The 19824-nt window shown below is 42.2% G+C and overlaps 1 protein-coding gene across 2 annotated transcripts; it reads left to right on the forward strand.

Annotated features, from left to right (window-relative positions):
• The first annotated feature begins 674 nt into the window (after positions 1-674).
• LOC106580941 (lysosomal dipeptide transporter MFSD1) lies at positions 675-19698 on the forward strand. Of its 2 annotated transcripts, XM_082966592.1 has the most exons (17): positions 675-928; positions 1169-1221; positions 1749-1861; positions 2323-2365; positions 4969-5036; positions 5117-5225; positions 5337-5439; positions 10922-11020; positions 11936-12047; positions 14253-14309; positions 14578-14734; positions 15107-15204; positions 15357-15469; positions 15541-15588; positions 15805-15871; positions 18740-18851; positions 18930-19698. In XM_082966592.1, exons 1-17 carry the CDS (start codon positions 766-768, stop codon positions 18987-18989), a joined length of 1575 nt encoding a protein of 524 aa, XP_082822718.1. In that variant the 5' UTR covers positions 675-765; the 3' UTR covers positions 18990-19698. The 2 variants fall into 2 exon arrangements, with proteins under 2 accessions (XP_082822718.1, XP_014017998.1); XM_014162523.3 differs by lacking the exons at positions 18740-18851; positions 18930-19698 and adding an exon at positions 16728-18558.
• Positions 19699-19824: the final 126 nt, after the last annotated feature.

Genomic DNA, 19824 nt, shown 5'->3' on the forward strand with positions numbered 1-19824 from the left:
TGGCATAAACTGGTCCATAGAAGACTGCATTGCTGTGGGTCGCAGAGTAGGCCTACTTGACTGAGTGGATACGCTGGCTCCACTACTATCACTAGCAGGCCCGCTAGTTTCTCAAAGCTCCGCTACAGCTAGCTTCACAGTTGGGTGCACAGTTCGCATATGCCGGTGTAGGTTGTGCGTAGAACCGGCTTTATATGAGATTTGGTTTTGGCAAATTCTACACTGTGCTCTAACATTGTCTACATTATTAAAATGCATCCATACTGTGCTTCCGACTCATTTTCCAGCTGTTGTTTTCACAGCTGTCCTTCCTCTCTCTCATCGGCTGCTAAGTGTGTGACTGTGAGTGAGTTGGCTCGGTCCTCCCTCACGGATCTTTGGTTCATTGGTTGACACTGCGTGTCTGATTGACAGGAACAACAGGTGAGGCTGTTAGTCTGAGCAGACAGTCAGAATGAATGTGTGCGCTTGAGCATTTAGGCCTATATTATTATTTATGTGTTTTCGTCCTTTGAATTAGTTCATTCTATTCATTTAAATCTTTTGATTATTCATATCTTAATTTTTAAATATTTGTATAAATAGATTCGGCTCTTCTGATAGGCGAGCTGGCTCTTAGAGCCGACTCGTTCGCCAACGACCCATCACTACTTTTGCGCTCCTTACTGCTGCGCTCAACCAGAGGCGAGTCACGTGGAGCAGGACGTCATTTGACTATCTGCGCCCTATTAACCTTTTGCCTTCCATTCCAAAACACAGACGAAGATGGCGGAGGAGCGACAGAAACTTTTGGACGAGGAAGGGGATGTCTCTTCTTCAGGTCCCAGAAATGAAAGCAGACCGGTCAAACCGATGTCCGCGCTCTGTGACCCGAGACGACTGCTTCATCGCATTTTCGTCCTGCTTTTTATGTGCTTTCTCGGATTCGGTGAGCAGGGCGGTTCTATCAAAACTCTTTGGAGAGAGTTTAGGCTTCTTTCAGCTATCAGACTAATTGCTTTTGGATATTAGACTTCTTTGAGTCGTTGTTAGTTTGGTTATCTTTCACCACGCGGTAGCCTTTTATGACCGTATCAATCAAATCAGAGCGGGTTTAGAATGTTGCGGCACTTTGATGCACAAATACAATGTATTAATTCTACCCACTAACAGCATTACTTTGTTTCAGGAAGTTACTTCTGTTATGATAACCCCGCTGCTTTGCAGACTCAAGTCATACAGGTGAGGAAGGAGGACTGAAGTTTCCTTCTGTCACATGCATAACGTTGGTGTCATGCGACCGACGACACCGTCATGTCACCCTGTCGTCATTGTAGTCTAGCCTGCTCTATGTCAGAGCCTTCCTCCCATGTTTCAATATAGAAAATAACTTCACAAAATGTATTGTACTTTATTATAACTCTATGGCCACGTAATTATGTGTAAGTCTGTTGACTCTTCATGACGATGTTGTAAGCTTGCAGATAAGTGAAACAAAGCAATGTGTCGTCTTTGGTGTTCTGTCGGCACTAACAAGGAAATGGCTTATTAGAACGAGCATAGCTAAGTTTCTCTGTTTATCATTGTGCTCAAAGGTTTTCTAATACTGTAAACAGACCAATATCAGGTCATATTTAGTGTATGGTTGGTCCATGCACTCAGTTCATGTTTGTGTTTCTCTGCCTTTGTTTTGCTTTCTTAAAGATACTTTTCTAGTAATTTGGGCTTCCAATGCACTGACATTCTCTCTCCTCTCTGGTCTGCACCAGGACATGAAGCTGAACACATCCATGTTCATGCAGCTCTATGCCTGGTACTCCTGGCCCAACGTGGTGCTCTGTTTCCTGGGGGGCTTCCTGCTCGACAGGGTCTTTGGCATCAGGTAGGACCACAGGTTACTAATGAAACACTACTGTACTAGCACATGTTCCCTACATGGAATATTTGTTTATTGCCTTCCAAGGACAACAGTTTTGTACAGGCGCAAACATGATATTTAACCTCTTGCCTCCAGTGACAACCTGGTTACAGTCACACAACGCATACATAGTGCTGTGCTGCTCAGAGCAAACACTGTATGTGTACAATACGTAGATAAGGTGAGCTTTACACAATAGGGACCTTATACGTCACATTTATATAATATGATAAGGGATTCTGTAATCACTCTGGTGTGGATTCTGATGTAATTGTGTGTGTGGAGGATTAATCTGAATCTATGAGGAACTAGGGCAGTCATCTCCAGCAACACAAGGAGAGATAACATTGTGATGAACATGTTCATATTCACTTCATATTATCCCCAACTTAGTTTCTGTCACTGTGCTTCTCATATCCTGGTAGGCTAGGAACGATAATCTTCGCCTTGTTTGTCTGCGTTGGACAGGTAGGTAAACACCACATGATGGAGATGTATTTGAGTGCTGCTGTACTTCAAAATATGTAGTACAAATTCAATTGGTCTATTTCCAGTGGTGTAATGTACTTATAAAAATACTTTAAAGTACAGAAGTAGTTTTTAGGAGTATCTGTACTTTACTATTTACACTACCGTTGAAAAGTTTGGGCTCTCTTTCTATTCTGGTTAGAGCCAGTTTGCGCAGTTCTGCGAAGGGCGTAGTACACACCGTTGTATGAGATCTTCAGTTTCTTGGCAATTTCTCGCATGGAATAGACATTTCTCAGAACAAGAATAGACTGGCCAGTTTCAGAAGAAAGGTCTTTGTTTTTGGCCATTTTGAGCCTGTAATCGAAGCCACAAATGCTGAAACCCCAGATACTCAACTAGTCTAAAGAAGGCCAGTTTTATTGCTTCTTTAATCAAGACAACAGTTTTCAGCAGTGCTAACATAATTGCAAAAGGGTTTTCTAATGATCAATTAGCCTTTTAAAATGATAAACTTGGATTAGCTAACACAACGTGCCATTGGAACAAAGGAGTGATGGTTGCTGATAATGGGCCTCTGTACGCCTATGTAGATATTCCATAAAAAATCTGCCATTTCCAGCTACAATAGCCATTTACAACATTAACAGTGTCTACACTGTATTTCTGATCAATTTGATGTTATTTTAATGGACAAAAAAGTAGCTTTTTCAAAAATAAGGACATTTCTAAGTGACCCCAAACTTGAACGTGTGTGTGTGTGTGTGTGAACATACAGTTGAAGTCGGAAGTTTACTTACAGTTAGGTTGGATTCATTAAAAATTGTTTTTCAACCACTCCACAAATTTCTTGTTAACAAACTATAGTTTGGGCAAGTCGTTTAGGACATCTACTTTGTGCATGACACAAGTAATTTTTCCAACAATCACTTATAATTCACTGTATCACAATTCCAGTGGGTAGAAGTTTACATACACTAAGTTGACTTTGCCTTTAAACAGCTTGTAAAATTCCAGAAAATGATGTCTTGGCTTTAGAAGCTTCTGATAGGCGAATTGACATCATTTGACTCCATTGGAGATGTACCTGTGGATGTTTTTCAAGGCCTACCTTCAAAGTCAGTGCCTCGTTGCTTGACATCATGGGAAAATCAAAAGAAATCAGCCAAGACCTCAGAAAAAAATGTAGACCTCCACAAGTCTGGTTCATCCTTGGGAGCAATTTAAAAATGCCTGAAGGTACCACGTTCATCTGTACAAACAATAGTACGCAAATATAAACACCATGGGACCACGCAGAGATGAACATACTTTGGTGCGAAAAGTGCAAATCAATCCCAGAACAACAGCAAAGGACCTTGTGAAGACGCTGAAGGAAACGGGTACAAAAGTATCTATATCCACAGTAAAACAAGTCCTGTATCGACATAACCTGACAGGCCGCTCAGCAAGGAAGAAGCCACTGCTCCAAAACCGCCATAAAAAAGCCAGACTACGGTTTGCAACTGCACATGGGGACAAATATTGTACTTTTTGGAGAAATGTCCTCTGGTCTGATGAAACAAAAATAGAACTGTTTGGCCATAATGACCATTGTTATGTTTGGAGGAGTAAGGGGGAGGCTTGCAAGCTGAAAAACACCATCCCAACCATGAAGCACGGGGGTGGCAGCATCATGTTGTGGGGGTGCTTTGCTGCAGGAGGGACTGGTGCACTTCACAAAATAGATGGCATCACGAGGTAGGAAAATTATGTGGATATATTGAAGCAACATCTCAAGACATCAGTCAGGAAGTTAAAGCTTGTTCGCAAATGGGTCTTCCAAATGGACAATGACCCCAAGCATACTTCCAAAGTTGTGGCAAAATGGCTTAAGGACAACAAAGTCAAGGTATTGGAGTGGCCATCACAACACCCTGACCTCAACCCCATAGAAAACCTGTGGGCACAACTGAAAAAGCGTGTGTGAGCAAGGAGGCCTACAAACCTGATACAGTTACACCAGCTCTGTCAGGAGGAATGGGCCAAAATTCACCCAACTTATTGTGGGAAGCTTGTGGAAGGCTACCTGAAACGTATGACCCAAGTTAAACAATTTAAAGGCAATTCTACCAAATACTAATTGAGTGTATGTAAACTTCTGACCAACCGGGAATGTGATGAAAGAAATAAAATCTGAAATAAATCATTCTCTCTACTATTATTCTGATATTTCACATTATTAAAATAAAGTGGTGATCCTAACTGACCTAAGACAGGGAATTGTGACTAGGATTAAATGTCAGGAATTGTGAAACTGAGTTTAAATGTATTTGGCTAAGGTGTATGTAAACTTCCGACTTCAGCTGTACATGCATTCAAATCGTGCCGTCTGGTTTGCTTAATATAAGGAATTTGATGTAGAACTTTTACTTTGAACTTTTACTCAAGTATGACAATTGAGTACTTCTTCCCGCACTGTACTTAAGTACATTTAAAATCATACTTTTTTACTCAAGTAGTATTTTCCTGGGGGACTTTTGCTTGATTCATTTTCTATTAAGCTATCTTTACTTTTAAGCTTGACTGTTGAGGTTTTTTTCCACCGCTGTGTATTTCCACAGGTTATAGTTGCTGTTGGGGCACTTCTAGATCTATTCTGGTTAATGGAGATTGGACGCTTTGTGTTTGGGTAAGATGCTTTTTAGAGCTTGTCCTTGCTACAGCTCCAAGCCACTTCTCTCACCCTAACTAAGTGCTCTCTCTGGGTAGGATCGGCGGTGAGTCCCTGGCGGTGGCCCAGAACACCTATGCAGTGAACTGGTTCAAAGGGAAGGAACTCAACCTGGTGTTTGGTCTTCAGCTCAGCATGGCCAGGCTGGTAAGAACACGCTGGAAGCTAAGTATTACACTATATAAATACAGAAGCAAATACTTAAGGCATTATTTATGTGGCTGATCAGGAAGTGTTTGCTTGTCTCCTCTCCCTCAGGGTAGCACGGTCAACATGAACATCATGGGCTCGGTGTACAACCGTGTCGCTGACCTGGTAGGCTCGACAGGACACACCACTCTGGGAGTCTCACTCATGATCGGTGAGTTAAGTGTGTGTGTCAGCTGTTTGTTCACCCGCCTGAAACTGATAATAACTCATCCGCAACCACCCGACCTATATGTGCTAAAGAGAAAATCTGAGTCCCGCACCTGACCCTTACCCGCAAATATCCAAAATGTGCTGTGCAGTTCTTTTTTCTTTTCTTCTCTTAAACAATTTATTGAGCCATTACATTTCTCTTGAGCATTTTAAAAGGCTTGCGCCTATTGAACAGTAGCCTATTATTTTACTGAAACAAAACAAAATGTGAAACTGTAAATGGACATCTTGTTGGCTGACTGCCTGTCTGGGCTAATATACCGGTATTTGAATTTTTTTTTCATTATATTATAATTTTTTCATTATGTGTGTGTGTGTGTGTGCAAGCAAGACATTTTCATTATATATATATATATATATATATATATATATATATATATATATATATATATATATATATATATATATATATATATATATATATATATATATATATATATATATATATATATGAAAAAATAGGTTTAGAAAATAAATGGATTTTTAACACACCAAAGTTTAGAAAATCTAAGTACCCACTGTCCAATTATGAGGGTATAATTGTCTGTCTTGCTTTCTTTTGCAGCACTGTTAAGAAACGTAATTGGGTCCACTGTGCCAGGTTTCAGGTTGCGCCTGGATTCTTCAACGCTCCTGGCAGTGCTGAAGAAGCGTTCACTCTATGTGCTTGATGCCGGAATGCAGAGAATTCTCTTTGCGAGAGTCCGAGTTGAGCAAAGGTACGCTCCTGCTTCTCCCAGAAAGCAAGCAAACTTTCCCCAACACAATCCTCCAGGGAAAAGTGAGTGCTTCTATACCTCTGGATTCCGTCGATCTCTTCGGCTTCTGTCTTGTCCTCCCGCTCCGTCAAGTTAAATCTTGGTCTCTTTATGGAGTAGTTGCTTGTGCTTCCAACTGTAATGTGAATATTTTTCAATACATTACTTGGCTATTCGGCCAGGGGGCATGGTGACACCATTTAGCAAGTAATAGGTCTATGAATATCCATAACCTACTAGTATAGGCTTACCTAATGATTCAGGCCTATAGCAGTCTAAATCCTAAAAATACCTAATAAGAATAGACCTAATGATTATTATGTTATCGTGGATGAAATCCTCTGTCCGTGGTGCTGCAACTCCATCAGCGTCGACACAAGGCACCGTGGCTGGACAGGTCCGTGGTGCTGAAACTCGACTGGCTCTGTCAGTCTCCTGGCTTGGTCGTACATAGCGACTCGTTCTTCGTTGAGGTGCATCTTCAGTGTTTTGGGTACAGGAACGTGGTGAGTTTCCGAGTGGGAGTGAGCAGCATCTTCTCGGTGAGGACCTTTGATGCCTGTACGCGGATGTGTTCAGCGTAGAGTGGATCTCTGCTTGTTGGCTCACAGCGTTGTTTTAGTTTGTAAAACCAGAGCATCACCAAATGGAGAGTGGGGTACTTCTCTCCTTCTAGCTCTAAAAATACTGCCTTGAAGACTGACAGGAAGTCGATGAGTACTCAGCTCATCCTGGTAAATGCCCTTAATTCAACCCAGTTGGTCTCTGTCCTTGAGCAATTGCCGTATTTCTGTTTACTGCTTGCTGACCAACTCCAGCATGTCAGCCTTCAAACTCCACGCTGGTGACGACGCAACTTTTCAGTTGCCAATCTTCGGTCCAAAAATGGCACTTAAGCACGGTGTATGCTCTTTTCTTGAAATCATCCATCCACATGTCTGTGGTGATGGCAACGTCACCGTCATCTAAAGTATTTTTGATTGACTCAGACAGTGTAGCCTTCTCTGTTGCAGCCTGTTTGGCTCTTTCGCACACCGTCTGTCTGTGTGGGATGATAGAGTTGGCGTTGACAGCTCCATAACTGGCTCCAATGTTAATAAGTCCCTGTGCCATGGAGGTGAAGCCCTTTCCCGAAAACAATGTCCACACAAACATCAATGAACTTGTATGTCACCTGCAGTGGTATCTTTTTGCTGTCAGCGTACATGTAAGATGAGATGGGCTGGAGACCTGACCTGCTGGTACACGGTTCGACTGGTTGGGCTTGCTCTGTCTGCAGGTGTGACGTGCCATATTTGAAGTCTTGTGACTGTCTAATTTGTATAGTGCCTCAATCATCACACAAAACAGGCTGCACTGCTATCATCCTCTTTTACCACTCCAACAAATCTTCCCTCCCTTTTCCTTATTTTCACCTCACGTTTCTGCAGCTTTTCTCTTATTGAATTAAACTCCGACACGGTCCTTTTTGCCTCAGTGGATTGATGTTACAATTTTCTGCCCAAGTTCCAAAAAGCATTTTGGAGATTGGCGCATGTATTTGGCATGCACACCTTTAGGCCCTATATCTTAGGCTAGGCACTAATGCCAAATAAAAAATATATGAAACTCAGTGTGGCCTATAGATGGGAACAAGAATTATGGATTTTTATAATGAATTGTTTCTCTTTATTCAACCCGCCCGACCTTCATCCACACAATATTTCATGACCCTACACCCACCTGCCCCCCAATATAACCGCAGGGACTGCGGGTTATGAGTCAAACCTCGCATCACTAGTGTGTGTATTTTATTAGGATCCCCATTAGCTGTTGCTTAAGCAGCAGTTACTCTTCCTGGGGTCCACATATATCTTGACATAATACAGAACCACACATTGTGTGTGGGAGAGAGATGCGTGTCCATATTTGATCAAGAGGAGTGAGCTTGATTTCCAGGCCTGCTGTCTACATTGAGCTTCAGGTTACATATCTCTCTCCAGCCCTGTCTGCATCACCATACCATTTCTATCACAAATGCTCTCTAATCTCAGCACTGATAGAGGGATGGATAAAAGAAAGTGGGGGAGACTAAGAAACTGAGAGGAAAAAACATGAGACATTAAGCCTGTGAGATGGGTCCAATATATCCATACCCTACGGTTAGTTCAAACCAAAGCCTACTTAATTTAGCCACATACTGTACTTATTGAAATTTCACCTGGTTAATAGAGAATATTTGATGGACCACATACCCCTCTGCTGTAGAGGGGGTATGTGATGTGAGAGAGTTTAGTTCGAGAGGCAAATAAAATAAAAAAAATTGTTCACATACACGTGTTTAGCAGATGGTATTGCAGGTATAGTGAAATGCTTGTGTTTCGAGTTCCAACAGTGCACTAATATCTAACAATTTCACAACAATGTACACAAATCCAAATTAAAGGAATAGAATTAAGAATATATAAATATTTGGACGAGCAATGTCGGCACGGCATAGAACACAGTATATACATATGAGATGAGTACTGCAAAATATGTAAACATTAACTTCTCTAGGAAAGGGGGGCAGTATTGAGTAGCTTGGATGAAAAGCATGCCCAAAAATGCCTGCTACTCTAGCCCAAAAGCTAGAATATGCATATAATTAGTAGATTTGGATAGAAAACACTCTGAAGTTTCTAAAACTGTTTGAATGATGTCTGTGAGTATAACAGAACTCATATGGCAGGCAAAAACCTGAGAAAAAATCCATCCAGGAAGTGGGAAATCTGAGGTTTGTAGTTTTTCAAGTGATTGCCTATCCAATATACAGTGTCTGGGGGGGTCATATTGCACTTCCTAAGGCTTCCACTAGATGTCAACAGTCTTTAGAATGTTGATTCGGGCTTCTACTGTGAATGGGGAGAGAAGAGCTGATTCAGAAGGTGTCTGGAAAATTGGCATGATCCTCAATCATGCGCGCAGCCATGAGAGCGAGCTGCCTTTCCTTTCAATTCTAAAGACAAAGGAATTGTCCGGTTGGAATATTATTGAATATTTATGATAAAAACATCCTAAAGATTGATTCTATACATCGTTTGACATGTTTCTACGAACTGTAATGTAACTATTTAGACTTTTCGTCTGGACTAAACTCGCACGCTTAGTGAATTCGGAGTGCTGGACTAAACGCGCAAACAAAATGGAGGTATTTGGACATAAAGATGAACTATCGAACAAAACAAACATTGTGGAACTGGGATTCCTGGGAGTGCATTCCGATGAAGATCATCAAAGGTAAGTGAATATTTATAATGCTATTTCTGACTTCTGTTGACTCCACAACATGGCAGGTATGGCTTGTTTTGATGTCTGAGCGCTGTACTCAGATTATTGCAAAGTTTGCTTTCGCCGTAAACCTTTTTTTAAATATGACACAGCGGTTGCATTAAGGAGAAGTTTATCTATAATTCTGTGCATAACACTTATCTTTTATGAAAGTTTATGATGAGTATTTCTGTAAATTGATGTGCTCATTCACTGTTAGTTTTGGAGGCAAAACATTTCTGAACATTACACGCCAATGTAAAATGGGGCTTTTGGATGTAAATATGAACTTTATCGAGCAAAACATACATGTATTGTGTAACGTGAAGTCCTATGAGTGCCATCTGATGAAGATCATCAAAGGTTAGTGATTAATTTTAGCTGTATTTCTGGTTTTTGTGATGCCTCTCATTGCTTGGAAAATGGCTGTGTGGTTTTTCTTGTCTAGGTGCTGTCCTAACATAATCTAATGCTATGCTTTCGCCGTAAAGCCTTTTTGAAATCGGACACTGTGGTTGGATTAACGAGAAGTCTATCTTTAAAATGGTGTGTAATACTTGTATGTGTGAGAAATTTGAATTTTGAGATTTTTGTTGTTTTGAATTTGGCGCTCTGTTATTTCACTGGCTGTTGGCAGGGTGGGATGCTCTTGTCCCACATTTCCCAGAGAGGTTAAAGTGACGAGTGTTCCCTTTATTAAAGTGGCCAGTGATTTCACGACTGTGTATATTGGGCAGCAGCCTCTAAGGTGCTAGTGATGGCTATTTAACACTCTGACGGCCTTGAGATTGAAACACAGCTTCTGTCTCTCGGTCTCAGCTTTGATGCTTTCATTCTCTCGGTCCCAACAATCGACCACCTCCAAGAAATTGAAAGCATTCCGGCAACAGCTCTCGACACTAAATCCAAAGTAAAACTTTGAGCTACTTTATCTAATTACTCTGACTGTTGGGCCTAAGGAAGCAGATAAAAAAAAAAAAAACATGAGCTGGCGCACACCCAGAATAATAGTTTGTGTGGAGGTGCTGACAAACGGTGAATAAACTATCAAAATAAAGTCGCACACTCCATGTATAATCTCCTAGCAATTTAATGGGTATTTACCAACGTTTCGGCATCACTGTGCCTTCCTCAGGAAGCAGTCATGTTTATTTAGACTAAACTAGACAGGGCTTTACAGATCCTTTCCAGGCTCTTCTCATGAGGACTTACCCTATGGTGCTGCCGTGGGTTCATGAGACACACCTACCTGTTCATAGCTGATGTAATGATTTCCTGTCTCTCTCTCCCTTATCCCCTCCTCACCCTTTCTCTCTTGCTCACGCTCTCTTGCTCTCTCCATCTATCTCTCTTTCTTCTTCTCTTCTCCTTCTCCAGCTGGGGTGACCTGTATATTCTCTCTGGTTTGTGCTCTGGTGTTGGGCTACCTGGACAAGCGAGCCGAGAGGATCCTCAACAAGGAACAGGGAGGGACCGGTGAGTTAACATGGCACTCTGTGACCGCGTCAGATGTGTATCCCAATCAGAGCTGAATAACACCGGATAATGACCGCGTCAGATGTGTATCCCAATCAGAGCTGAATAACACCGGATAATGACCGCGTCAGATGTGTATCCCAATCAGAGCTGAATAACACCGGATAATGACCGCGTCAGATGTGTATCCCAATCAGAGCTGAATAACACCGGATAATGACCGCGTCAGATGTGTATCCCAATCAGAGCTGAATAACACCGGATAATGACCGCGTCAGATGTGTATCCCAATCAGAGCTGAATAACACCGGATAATGACCGCGTCAGATGTGTATCCCAATCAGAGCTGAATAACACCGGATAATGACCGCGTCAGATGTGTATCCCAATCAGAGCTGAATAACACCGGATAATGACCGCGTCAGATGTGTATCCCAATCAGAGCTGAATAACACCGGATAATGACCGCGTCAGATGTGTATCCCAATCAGAGCTGAATAACACCGGATAATGACATTGACAGGGATGACGGTCATTATCTATGGTTATGTCCACTGAATTCTGACACCGTTAGTGTGAGGGAGGTGATGGAGGGTAGATTCCTTCTCCTACTAATCTGTTACCTGTCACAATTAGCCAATCTTATTTTTCCTTGATGAATTTAGTTGATTTAAGGAGTTATTTATCCACCTGGGAAACCTCCAACTCCCAGTTGTGTGTAATCTTGTCAGAATTGATCATTGTGAAGGTAGCTTGTGTTTCCCTGGGCTGGCTTTAGTGTGACTGGGGTGGAGGTCAGGGGTCGTAGTACTACTTCCTGTGGGTTATTGACTGGCTGTTGTCATACCTCTTTCCCAAGGTGATTCTTTAGCCAAGACTGCTTCTGTGTGTTGAACATTTGTTCTGTGTGTGTAGGGGAAGTGATCAAGCTGACGGATGTGAAGGACTTTCCCTTCCAACTGTGGCTCATCTTCATCATCTGTGTGGGTTACTACGTGGCCATCTTCCCCTTCATCGGATTGGGACAGTGAGTAGCACACGAACCATCACTCATGTCTGATCAGCCAAAACCATCACCAATATGGCCAGCTTTTTATCACAAGTAGTTATTTGGGTTGCAAGGTGATTGTAGATCGGGGATTATGTGCTGCCCCTCGTTCAAGCCCGTCCCCTCGAACACAATGTCTATTCTCCGTCATGTAAAATACCTCGGATTAATATTATCTTTAGTTAAACTCTTTTAGAATATAATCTTTAATTCCATTTGACCCTTGCTGATTAAAACATGTATTAACAGTTGGTGACCATGTAATCTAATCCTCTGAGTGGGTAGGAAAGATAAAGGGACTCGGAGACCTGAAATAGCCTTGTTAAATTACAATAGCTGTGTCTGATCAATAGACAGACTGTTACAGGGCAGAATAGTACATCTCTTGGTATAAAAGAAAACCAATCCATAAGCAAAGAGAGAACAAAAGGGGGAGAGAGATATGGGTGAGGGGACACGGGGGGAGGAGAGACGGCGGGAGGAGAGACAAAGAGATGGCTGGATGGGGGGGGAGGAGAGAGGCAGATGGGGGGAGAGGCAGATGGGGGAGGAGGGGGAGAGGCAGGCGGGAGATATATATATATATATAATCACACACACACACAGAGCTCTGGAAAAAATTGAGACCACTGCAAAATTATCAGTTTTTCTGGTTTTACTATTTATTGGTATGTATTGGTTAAAATGAACATTTTTGTTTTATTCTATAAACTACTGACAACATTTCTCCCAAGTAAAAATATTGTCATTTAGAGCATTTATTTGCAGAAAATTACTAGTCAAAATAACAAAAAATATGCAGTGTTGCTAGACCTCGAATAATGCAAAGAAAATAAGTTCATATTCATTTTTAAACAACACAATACTAATGTTTTAACTTAGGAAGAGTTCAGAAATCAATATTTGGTGGAATAACCCTGATTTTCAATCACAGCTTTCCTGCGTCTTGGCATGTTCTCCACCAGTCTTTCACATTGATGTTGGGTGACTTTATGCCACTCCTGGCGCAACAATTCAAGCAACTCGGCTTTGTTTGATGGCTCCATCTTTCCCTTGATCACATTCCAGAGGTCTTCAATGGGGTTCAGGTCTGGAGATTGGGCTGGCCATGACAGGGTCTTGATCTGGTGGTCCTCCATCCACACCTTGATTGTCCTGGCTGTGTGGCATGGAGCATTGTCCTGCTGGAGAAACCAATCCTCAGAGTTGGAGAACATTGTCAGAGCAGAAGGAAGCACGTTTTCCTCCAGGACAACCTTGTACGTGGCTTGATTCATGCGTCCTTCACAAAGACCAATCTTCCTGATTCCAACCTTGCTGAAGCACCCCCAGATCATCACCGATCCTCCTCCAAATTTCAGTGGCTGGAGACCTGGAGAGGCCTACAAGCCACACTGTCTCGCACCCACTGTGAAATTTGGTGGAGGATCGGTCTGACAATACTGCCTATTTTCTTTGTTATTTTGACCAGTTCTCATTTTCTGCAAATAAATGCTCTAAATGAAAATATTTTTTATTTTGAATTTGGGAGAAATGTTGTCAGTAGTTTATAGAATAATACAGTGTCGATGCCTGCTGAGCAAATAAATGTCAAAGACTCAAGTCACCCAAGTCAAGACTGTTCTCTCTGCTACCACACGGCAAGCGATATCGGAGCGCCAAGTCTAGGACCAAAAGGCTCCTTAACAGCTTCTACCCCTAAGCCATAAGACTGCTGAACAACTAATCAAATGGTCACCGGACTATCTTCTATTTCCCCCCCTTTGTTTTTACACTGCTGCTACTCGCTGTTTATTATCAATGCATAGTCACTAGGCGCTGCATCTCAGTGCAAGAGGTGTCACTGCAGTCCCTGGTTCGAATCCAGGCTGCATCACATCCGGCCGTTATTGGGAATCCCGTAGGGTGGCGCACAATTGGCCCAGCGTCGTCTGGGTTTGGCCGGGGTAGGCCGTCATTGTAAATAACAATTTGTTCTCAACTGACTTGCCTAGTTAAATAAAGGTAATAGCAGCATAAAGAGTACGTTGGTCTGAGTTGAGCAGTGAGGAGTGCCTATAGTAATAGGACAGGAGCAGGGATGTGCTTAATGTGGTGGTGGGATATGTTACAGTGATAGTATGGACATACTCTGGTCTGCTGTGACTGACTGTTCTCTCACCTCTGTCTGTCTTCCCCTTGCAGGGTTTTCTTCATCGAAAAGTTCAACTTCTCACCACCTGAGGCAAGAGCAATCAACAGGTAACACACAACATTTTACCCCAGTCTGAGATGCCAGAGTAATTCAATAAGACGAGTGATCCCATTTGGACGGAGTGAGGCCTGTGTTAGGAGTTCTTCAAATGAGGTTTGTTTTAGCTCTCCTCACCTCAGGCTAAGAACTGCCACAACACATTGTAACTGTACGTTTCTCTATCCCTTCCTTCCTCTCCTTTCCCTTTTCTCTTCCTTCTCCTCCTCCCTTCCTCTCCCTCCGTGTCTCTCTCTCCACCCTCTTCTTCTCTCCCAGTATTGTGTACATCATCTCGGCCCCAGCCTCTCCTGTGTTGGGCTTCATGGTGGACAGGATAGGGAAGAACGTAATGTGGGTGATGTATGCCGTCTTCACGACGCTCATAGCCCACATGATGCTCGCCTTCACCTTCTGGAACCCCTGGATCGCCATGGTGATGACAATTCTCCCTTCTATTACCGTTAGAATGGTACAGAGTGGGTCACAGCAGAATATGACCTTGGAGACATTAGGACATTCACTAGAAACCTGGTGTATGCAAGAATGAGCAGTGGACCAGATTTGGACATGCAACCTTGGATCACTGGGTCCTTGAACACTCGCATTTGTTTAGTCCTGCAAGACAGTCAGATTTATTTATATATATATATATATTATATATATATATATATATATATGTATATGTATATGTATATGTATATATATGTGTATGTATGTATGTATGTAGTTGTATTGTGACTGGGTAACCAGGTATAGTGAATGGTGTTGGTAACAGTGTTGATTATGGTGTGTCTGTGTCCTCCAGTCCCTGTTGGGTGTGTCCTACTCCCTGCTGGCCTGTGCCCTGTGGCCCATGGTGGCCTTCGTGGTGCCAGAGCATCAGCTGGGGACAGCCTATGGCTTGTAAGTATACTTTCTCCTACCCACCCCTTCTGTCTAACCAGAAAACGTCCTCATACCTACAGGCTTTTGCATTCTGGCCACCATTATTTGTGCCTATGATGATACTGCTGCTGCTGTTGATGGTGATGATGCATGGCATTTCTACCTCCCAGCATGCAGTCCATCCAGAACCTGGGCCTGGCTCTGATCTCCATGGCTGCAGGATCTATTCTGGACAACAAGGGATACCTCTTCCTGGAGGTCTTCTTCAGCGCCTGTGTCTGCTGTGAGTAACACTTCTGTGTGTCTGTGTGTGTTGAGTCAACCAATAAATGTCTCTCTCTCTCTCTCTCTCAGTGGCACTGATCGCAGTAGTGATGCTGTACTTTGTTGATTATCTACGAGGTAAGAGAGATGGGAGCTGGCCTCCTGCTCCCCTGACACCATTACACCACTCACTGTGGAGCGTGCATTATGATATCATCACTAACCATGCTCTTTGATATCCCTCTCCTGTTCTCTCTCCCCCACCCTTTCTCTTTCTGTCCTTCTCCCTCTTTGTTTCCTCTCCCTACCACTCTCTCTCCTCCTCTCTCTCCATTACTCCCTTTCTCTCTTCAGGAGGAGATCTGAACCTCTCAGCCTCTGCCAGGGCCAAACTCCTGAAGTGCTCCAATTCAGATTCAGAGTGAGTATCCATGACCTTTCACCTCCCCCCTCTCACACTCAACAGACAAGAGCCACTGAACGTTTGGTTCTCAACCCACTCATAAGGAGAAAGGCAAGGACCTATTATCAATGTATTATTATCAATGTATTATTAAACATCCAACTGGTGCTGGACTAAAAACAAAAGCCTGCAACTTCATTAGAGTTCCCAACCTCTCACCTTATCTGAAGGCTCAGAGAAAGTTGTAAGAGAAGCTCTACGATATATGATCCCAAGTGGGTTTGTTGAAAACATTTGAGAAAAGCCATTTCAGAGGTTTGTAGTTAACATTCTGAATGAACATGTGCATGGTTAGTAGATCATATGACCGCTCTGGATTGAGTCCGATTTAGTCTTTCTCTATATCAAGAGTGTATTTGGTGCTCAATCTGCATAATGTTTTCATGTATTGTTTCCTTGCTCCTTAATTAATTCTGGCTCTCCTAACACGCGTGGTCCCGTGTGAGCGTGGTCCCGTGTGAGCGTGGTCCCGTGTGAGCGTGGTCCCGTGTGAGCGTGGTCCCGTGTGAGCGTGGTCCCGTGTGAGCGTGGTCCCGTGTGAGCGTGGTCCCGCGTGAGGTCTAACCTGTTTCTTTTCTTGTGTGTAGTGTCACTGCTCGGCCCAATACCTCTCCAATGTCTTCTCTCCTTCCCTCTGCCCTTGTTGACTTGCCCATGCAGATGTGAAAAATGGGATGAAGTTAATGTTTCACTTATCAACAATTCAACAAGGGCAGTAGAGAAGGATTTATCATTCTAGTTGGCTTTTGGAGTATGTGTGTGGCTGTGTGCAGAGTACCCCAGACTAACGCATTGGCCCTGTGCTGTTTTCCAGGTGAGAGGTCACACAGTCCTGGGCCACAGCTGTCAATCACCCCCTAGGGAGCCTACTGACTCCTCCCATCTGCACACTGACCCATTCCTGCAATGTAACTGACCCCTCCCACCAACATACTGACCCCTCTGATCTGACATCACATACCGACTCGTCCTCCCCGCCTCACTGACTCCTCCCTCCCGTGGCTGTGTGAGGGCTGGCTAATGACTGACTGGTGTTTGTGTGCATGCTTTGGAACCTCAAACCTCAGCACCAATCATACTTTAATGTCAGTAGTGGGGTACCAGAAAGCACTTTAAGCTGACTTTTAAGGGTTTTTAAATGTCTTTGGAACTAGGCCCCAGGCTGAGTGACTTTTACTTCAGGGATGTAAAGTTATTCACTGATAATGCACGTGTGGATGTGCCTTATTGCTTAGTAAAATCACCTACGCTATAAGAGGTGAACTGGTTCAATATTCTTAGAACAAAATCTTTGAAGCATCTCTCTAAAACCAGGGTGTTAGGACTTAATTGTCCATCAATGTTATATTATGCATGTTTTGATAAATGTATATTGTTCAGAAAGGTCTTTACATTTTTACTTTAAGTTTTTGATCATCTGAAACAAACAGTTCGTATGCTTTACTTCTAAACGCCCATAAATGAATAATCTGTGTAATCATCATGAAGACAATGTCATCAAACTGGCAACGCAAAACCAGCCCATGTCCTTCCCCGGCTTTTACATACAGTGAGGTCATTCTCAATAGTAATCATATCCGCATCATCTAGTTTGACAGATTTATGCTGGAGGATTTTAGAATCTGCATTGTGTTAAATTCTTTATAGCGCCGTTCCTTCATTAAATTCCTTTTCTCTTGGCTCGTCGTATAGGCTCGTAAAACTTTACTCTCTGTCACACCATCAAGGCTAAGGCAGACCTTGTCAAAGTGATAAAGGAATTTAAAGGGGAAACATTTTTGATAGTATTCACCCAATGTATAATTACGTTCCATTTCTTAACTTTTAACTCAAATTTTGAATGCAGCAGTTTTACAGTGACCTTCATGAAAATGACCTGGCTTATGGGTAAGAAGGAGAACTTTTAAGAAACCTATAACATTGGTAAAGGGGGATACCTAGTCAGTTATACAACTGAATGTATTCAACTGAAATGTATCTTCTGCATTCCTCTGAATCAGAGGGGTGTGTGGGGCTGCCAAAACATTGGCGATGGGGTGGAAACCCTCTTTGCTGTACAACTGAATGAAGGATACATGTTTTTGTTGTTGATATTTATTGACCAACCTCAGGAAATTGCCGAAAAACACTTTCATGTGTTGAAAACCACTAAATCAAATGATAATTCTGTCAATCACTTTTGATAGTTTTTCTATTGTAATGAATGATTTCTTCAAATTCTTTAACCCTGAATCAGTTTTCTGCAGGACATCGCGAGCTTTAACTAAGTGGCTTGCCGTAGCATATTATTAGGTCAAATATTGTAGTGGAGGAAGCCGATCCATATACCACTAAAGTTGTGATGGCTGTTTGTTTGTATTTGTTAGCTGCAGAATAGTCTCTGTGTAAATTGTACTGAGTGCTGTTTGTTTAGAGTTGATCTCTCTAGCAAACTTCTAACAGCTCTAAATAACATGTGTTCTATGGGTACTACTGCATAGAGCAAAGATCTCCAACCCTGTTCCTGGAGAGAAATTCATCATTTCAATTTTTTGCAATTAAAAAAATGACCTCAAACTCCATGTTATTTTAGGCAATTTTAAATTGCCACAGTTAAAATGTTATAAATGAATTTCAAATAAAAAGAAATGCATGTTTTTATTACATATCTGATGTTCACTGTGTTTGTTAAAGAACCTTATAAGGCCCTTGTGTCCTTGCCAGATCTGCTTGTCATTCTGTCTGATCAAATGTACTTTCATATACTACAGTATTGTCTCAGGATGGCAAATAAACGTAAGTATTTTTACAAAAATGATTATACCACTCCCCCTGCTGTCCTTGTAGAGTTGAAAGGGGTCAGAGGGTCGGTCAGCAGACTGAGGAAAAGCTGGCCAAACTCAGGCCCATGTCAGGTTTTGGCCTGCGCAACCGTTACCTGTCCAGACTAGGAGCTCAGGTACACACACACACACACACACCACACACACAAACACCGTATGCACATGGGTGCTAAATTCCCTTCTACTTCCTCCAGCTCCCAGATCACTACTGTACCCACCTATCTTCACTGGCGCACAGAAGTGTACTGAAGTGATGCGGCCTACTCTGCACAACCCCCTCAACATATAAATTCAGTCTGTGTCCATGTCTCTGGACAAAAGGTATAAAATATCCCCCACTACAATGTTCTTTCAGGTGTTTTACTGATGTAGAACTGATAAGCTATTGCTGTATTTTGTATATGTTGCTATGAAGCCACACGTGTGCCTTTTTGTTTATTTATTACCATTTCTAAGCTAATCACTAAATTACATTTGATGGTGTAAAAGAGCTACTATATACACCGTAACTATGTTTGTATCTTGAAAGTACTATTTGGTGTAATAAGGTGTATGTTTTCCATGCCCTTTACAGTAAGTGTGAAGTCTTGAGTAAGTTTTTTTGTGGTTTTTTTGTGTTTTTTTTGTCTGCATGGCCCTCAGCAATGTGGATATGGTTATCAACTGTGTGAACAGCAGAGGGCACTATTTATCTGTGAAACAATATGAAAGTCAACGATAGTCCATTCAAACTCAGAGGGACTCTTATCTTTTTGTTGCACATGCCTACAGCTGAGGATATTACCTTCATGACTGAATACAGCCATTGCCTTTATTGGTATGTGACTGAGAAATGTGTATGTAAATTGCACTATATTTAAGTGTCAGTAATATATTGAAGGTGATTGATTTGGTATTGTAATGAGTTCTGTACTTTTGTTTTGTGAATTGGAAAAACATTTGGTTCCAAAGAACTCTGAGAAAGAGGTGTGCTGTCTGTTATTTCCAGAATAGGGTACAAAGGCCCTTAAGAACACATCAGAGAATCAGTCTTAACCTCTTGTCACTTTGACTGAGCGGCAGAGTATAGTCCAGTAGAGGTTAAGATGG

The sequence above is a fragment of the Salmo salar genome, chromosome 20, assembly GCF_965601325.2.
Source record: "Salmo salar chromosome 20, fSalSal1, whole genome shotgun sequence".
NCBI lineage: Eukaryota > Metazoa > Chordata > Actinopteri > Salmoniformes > Salmonidae > Salmo > Salmo salar.

Bases quoted from the DNA above. Each gene is read 5' to 3' on its own strand.
- LOC106580941 (XM_082966592.1), top strand. From the start codon at position 766: ATGGCGGAGGAGCGACAGAAACTTTTGGACGAGGAAGGGGATGTCTCT. The intron at 15,205-15,356 runs GTAAGTATACTT...TCTACCTCCCAG, and splicing joins CTGGGGACAGCCTATGGCTT to CATGCAGTCCATCCAGAACC. The intron at 15,872-18,739 runs GTGAGTATCCAT...CTGTCCTTGTAG, and splicing joins TGCTCCAATTCAGATTCAGA to AGTTGAAAGGGGTCAGAGGG.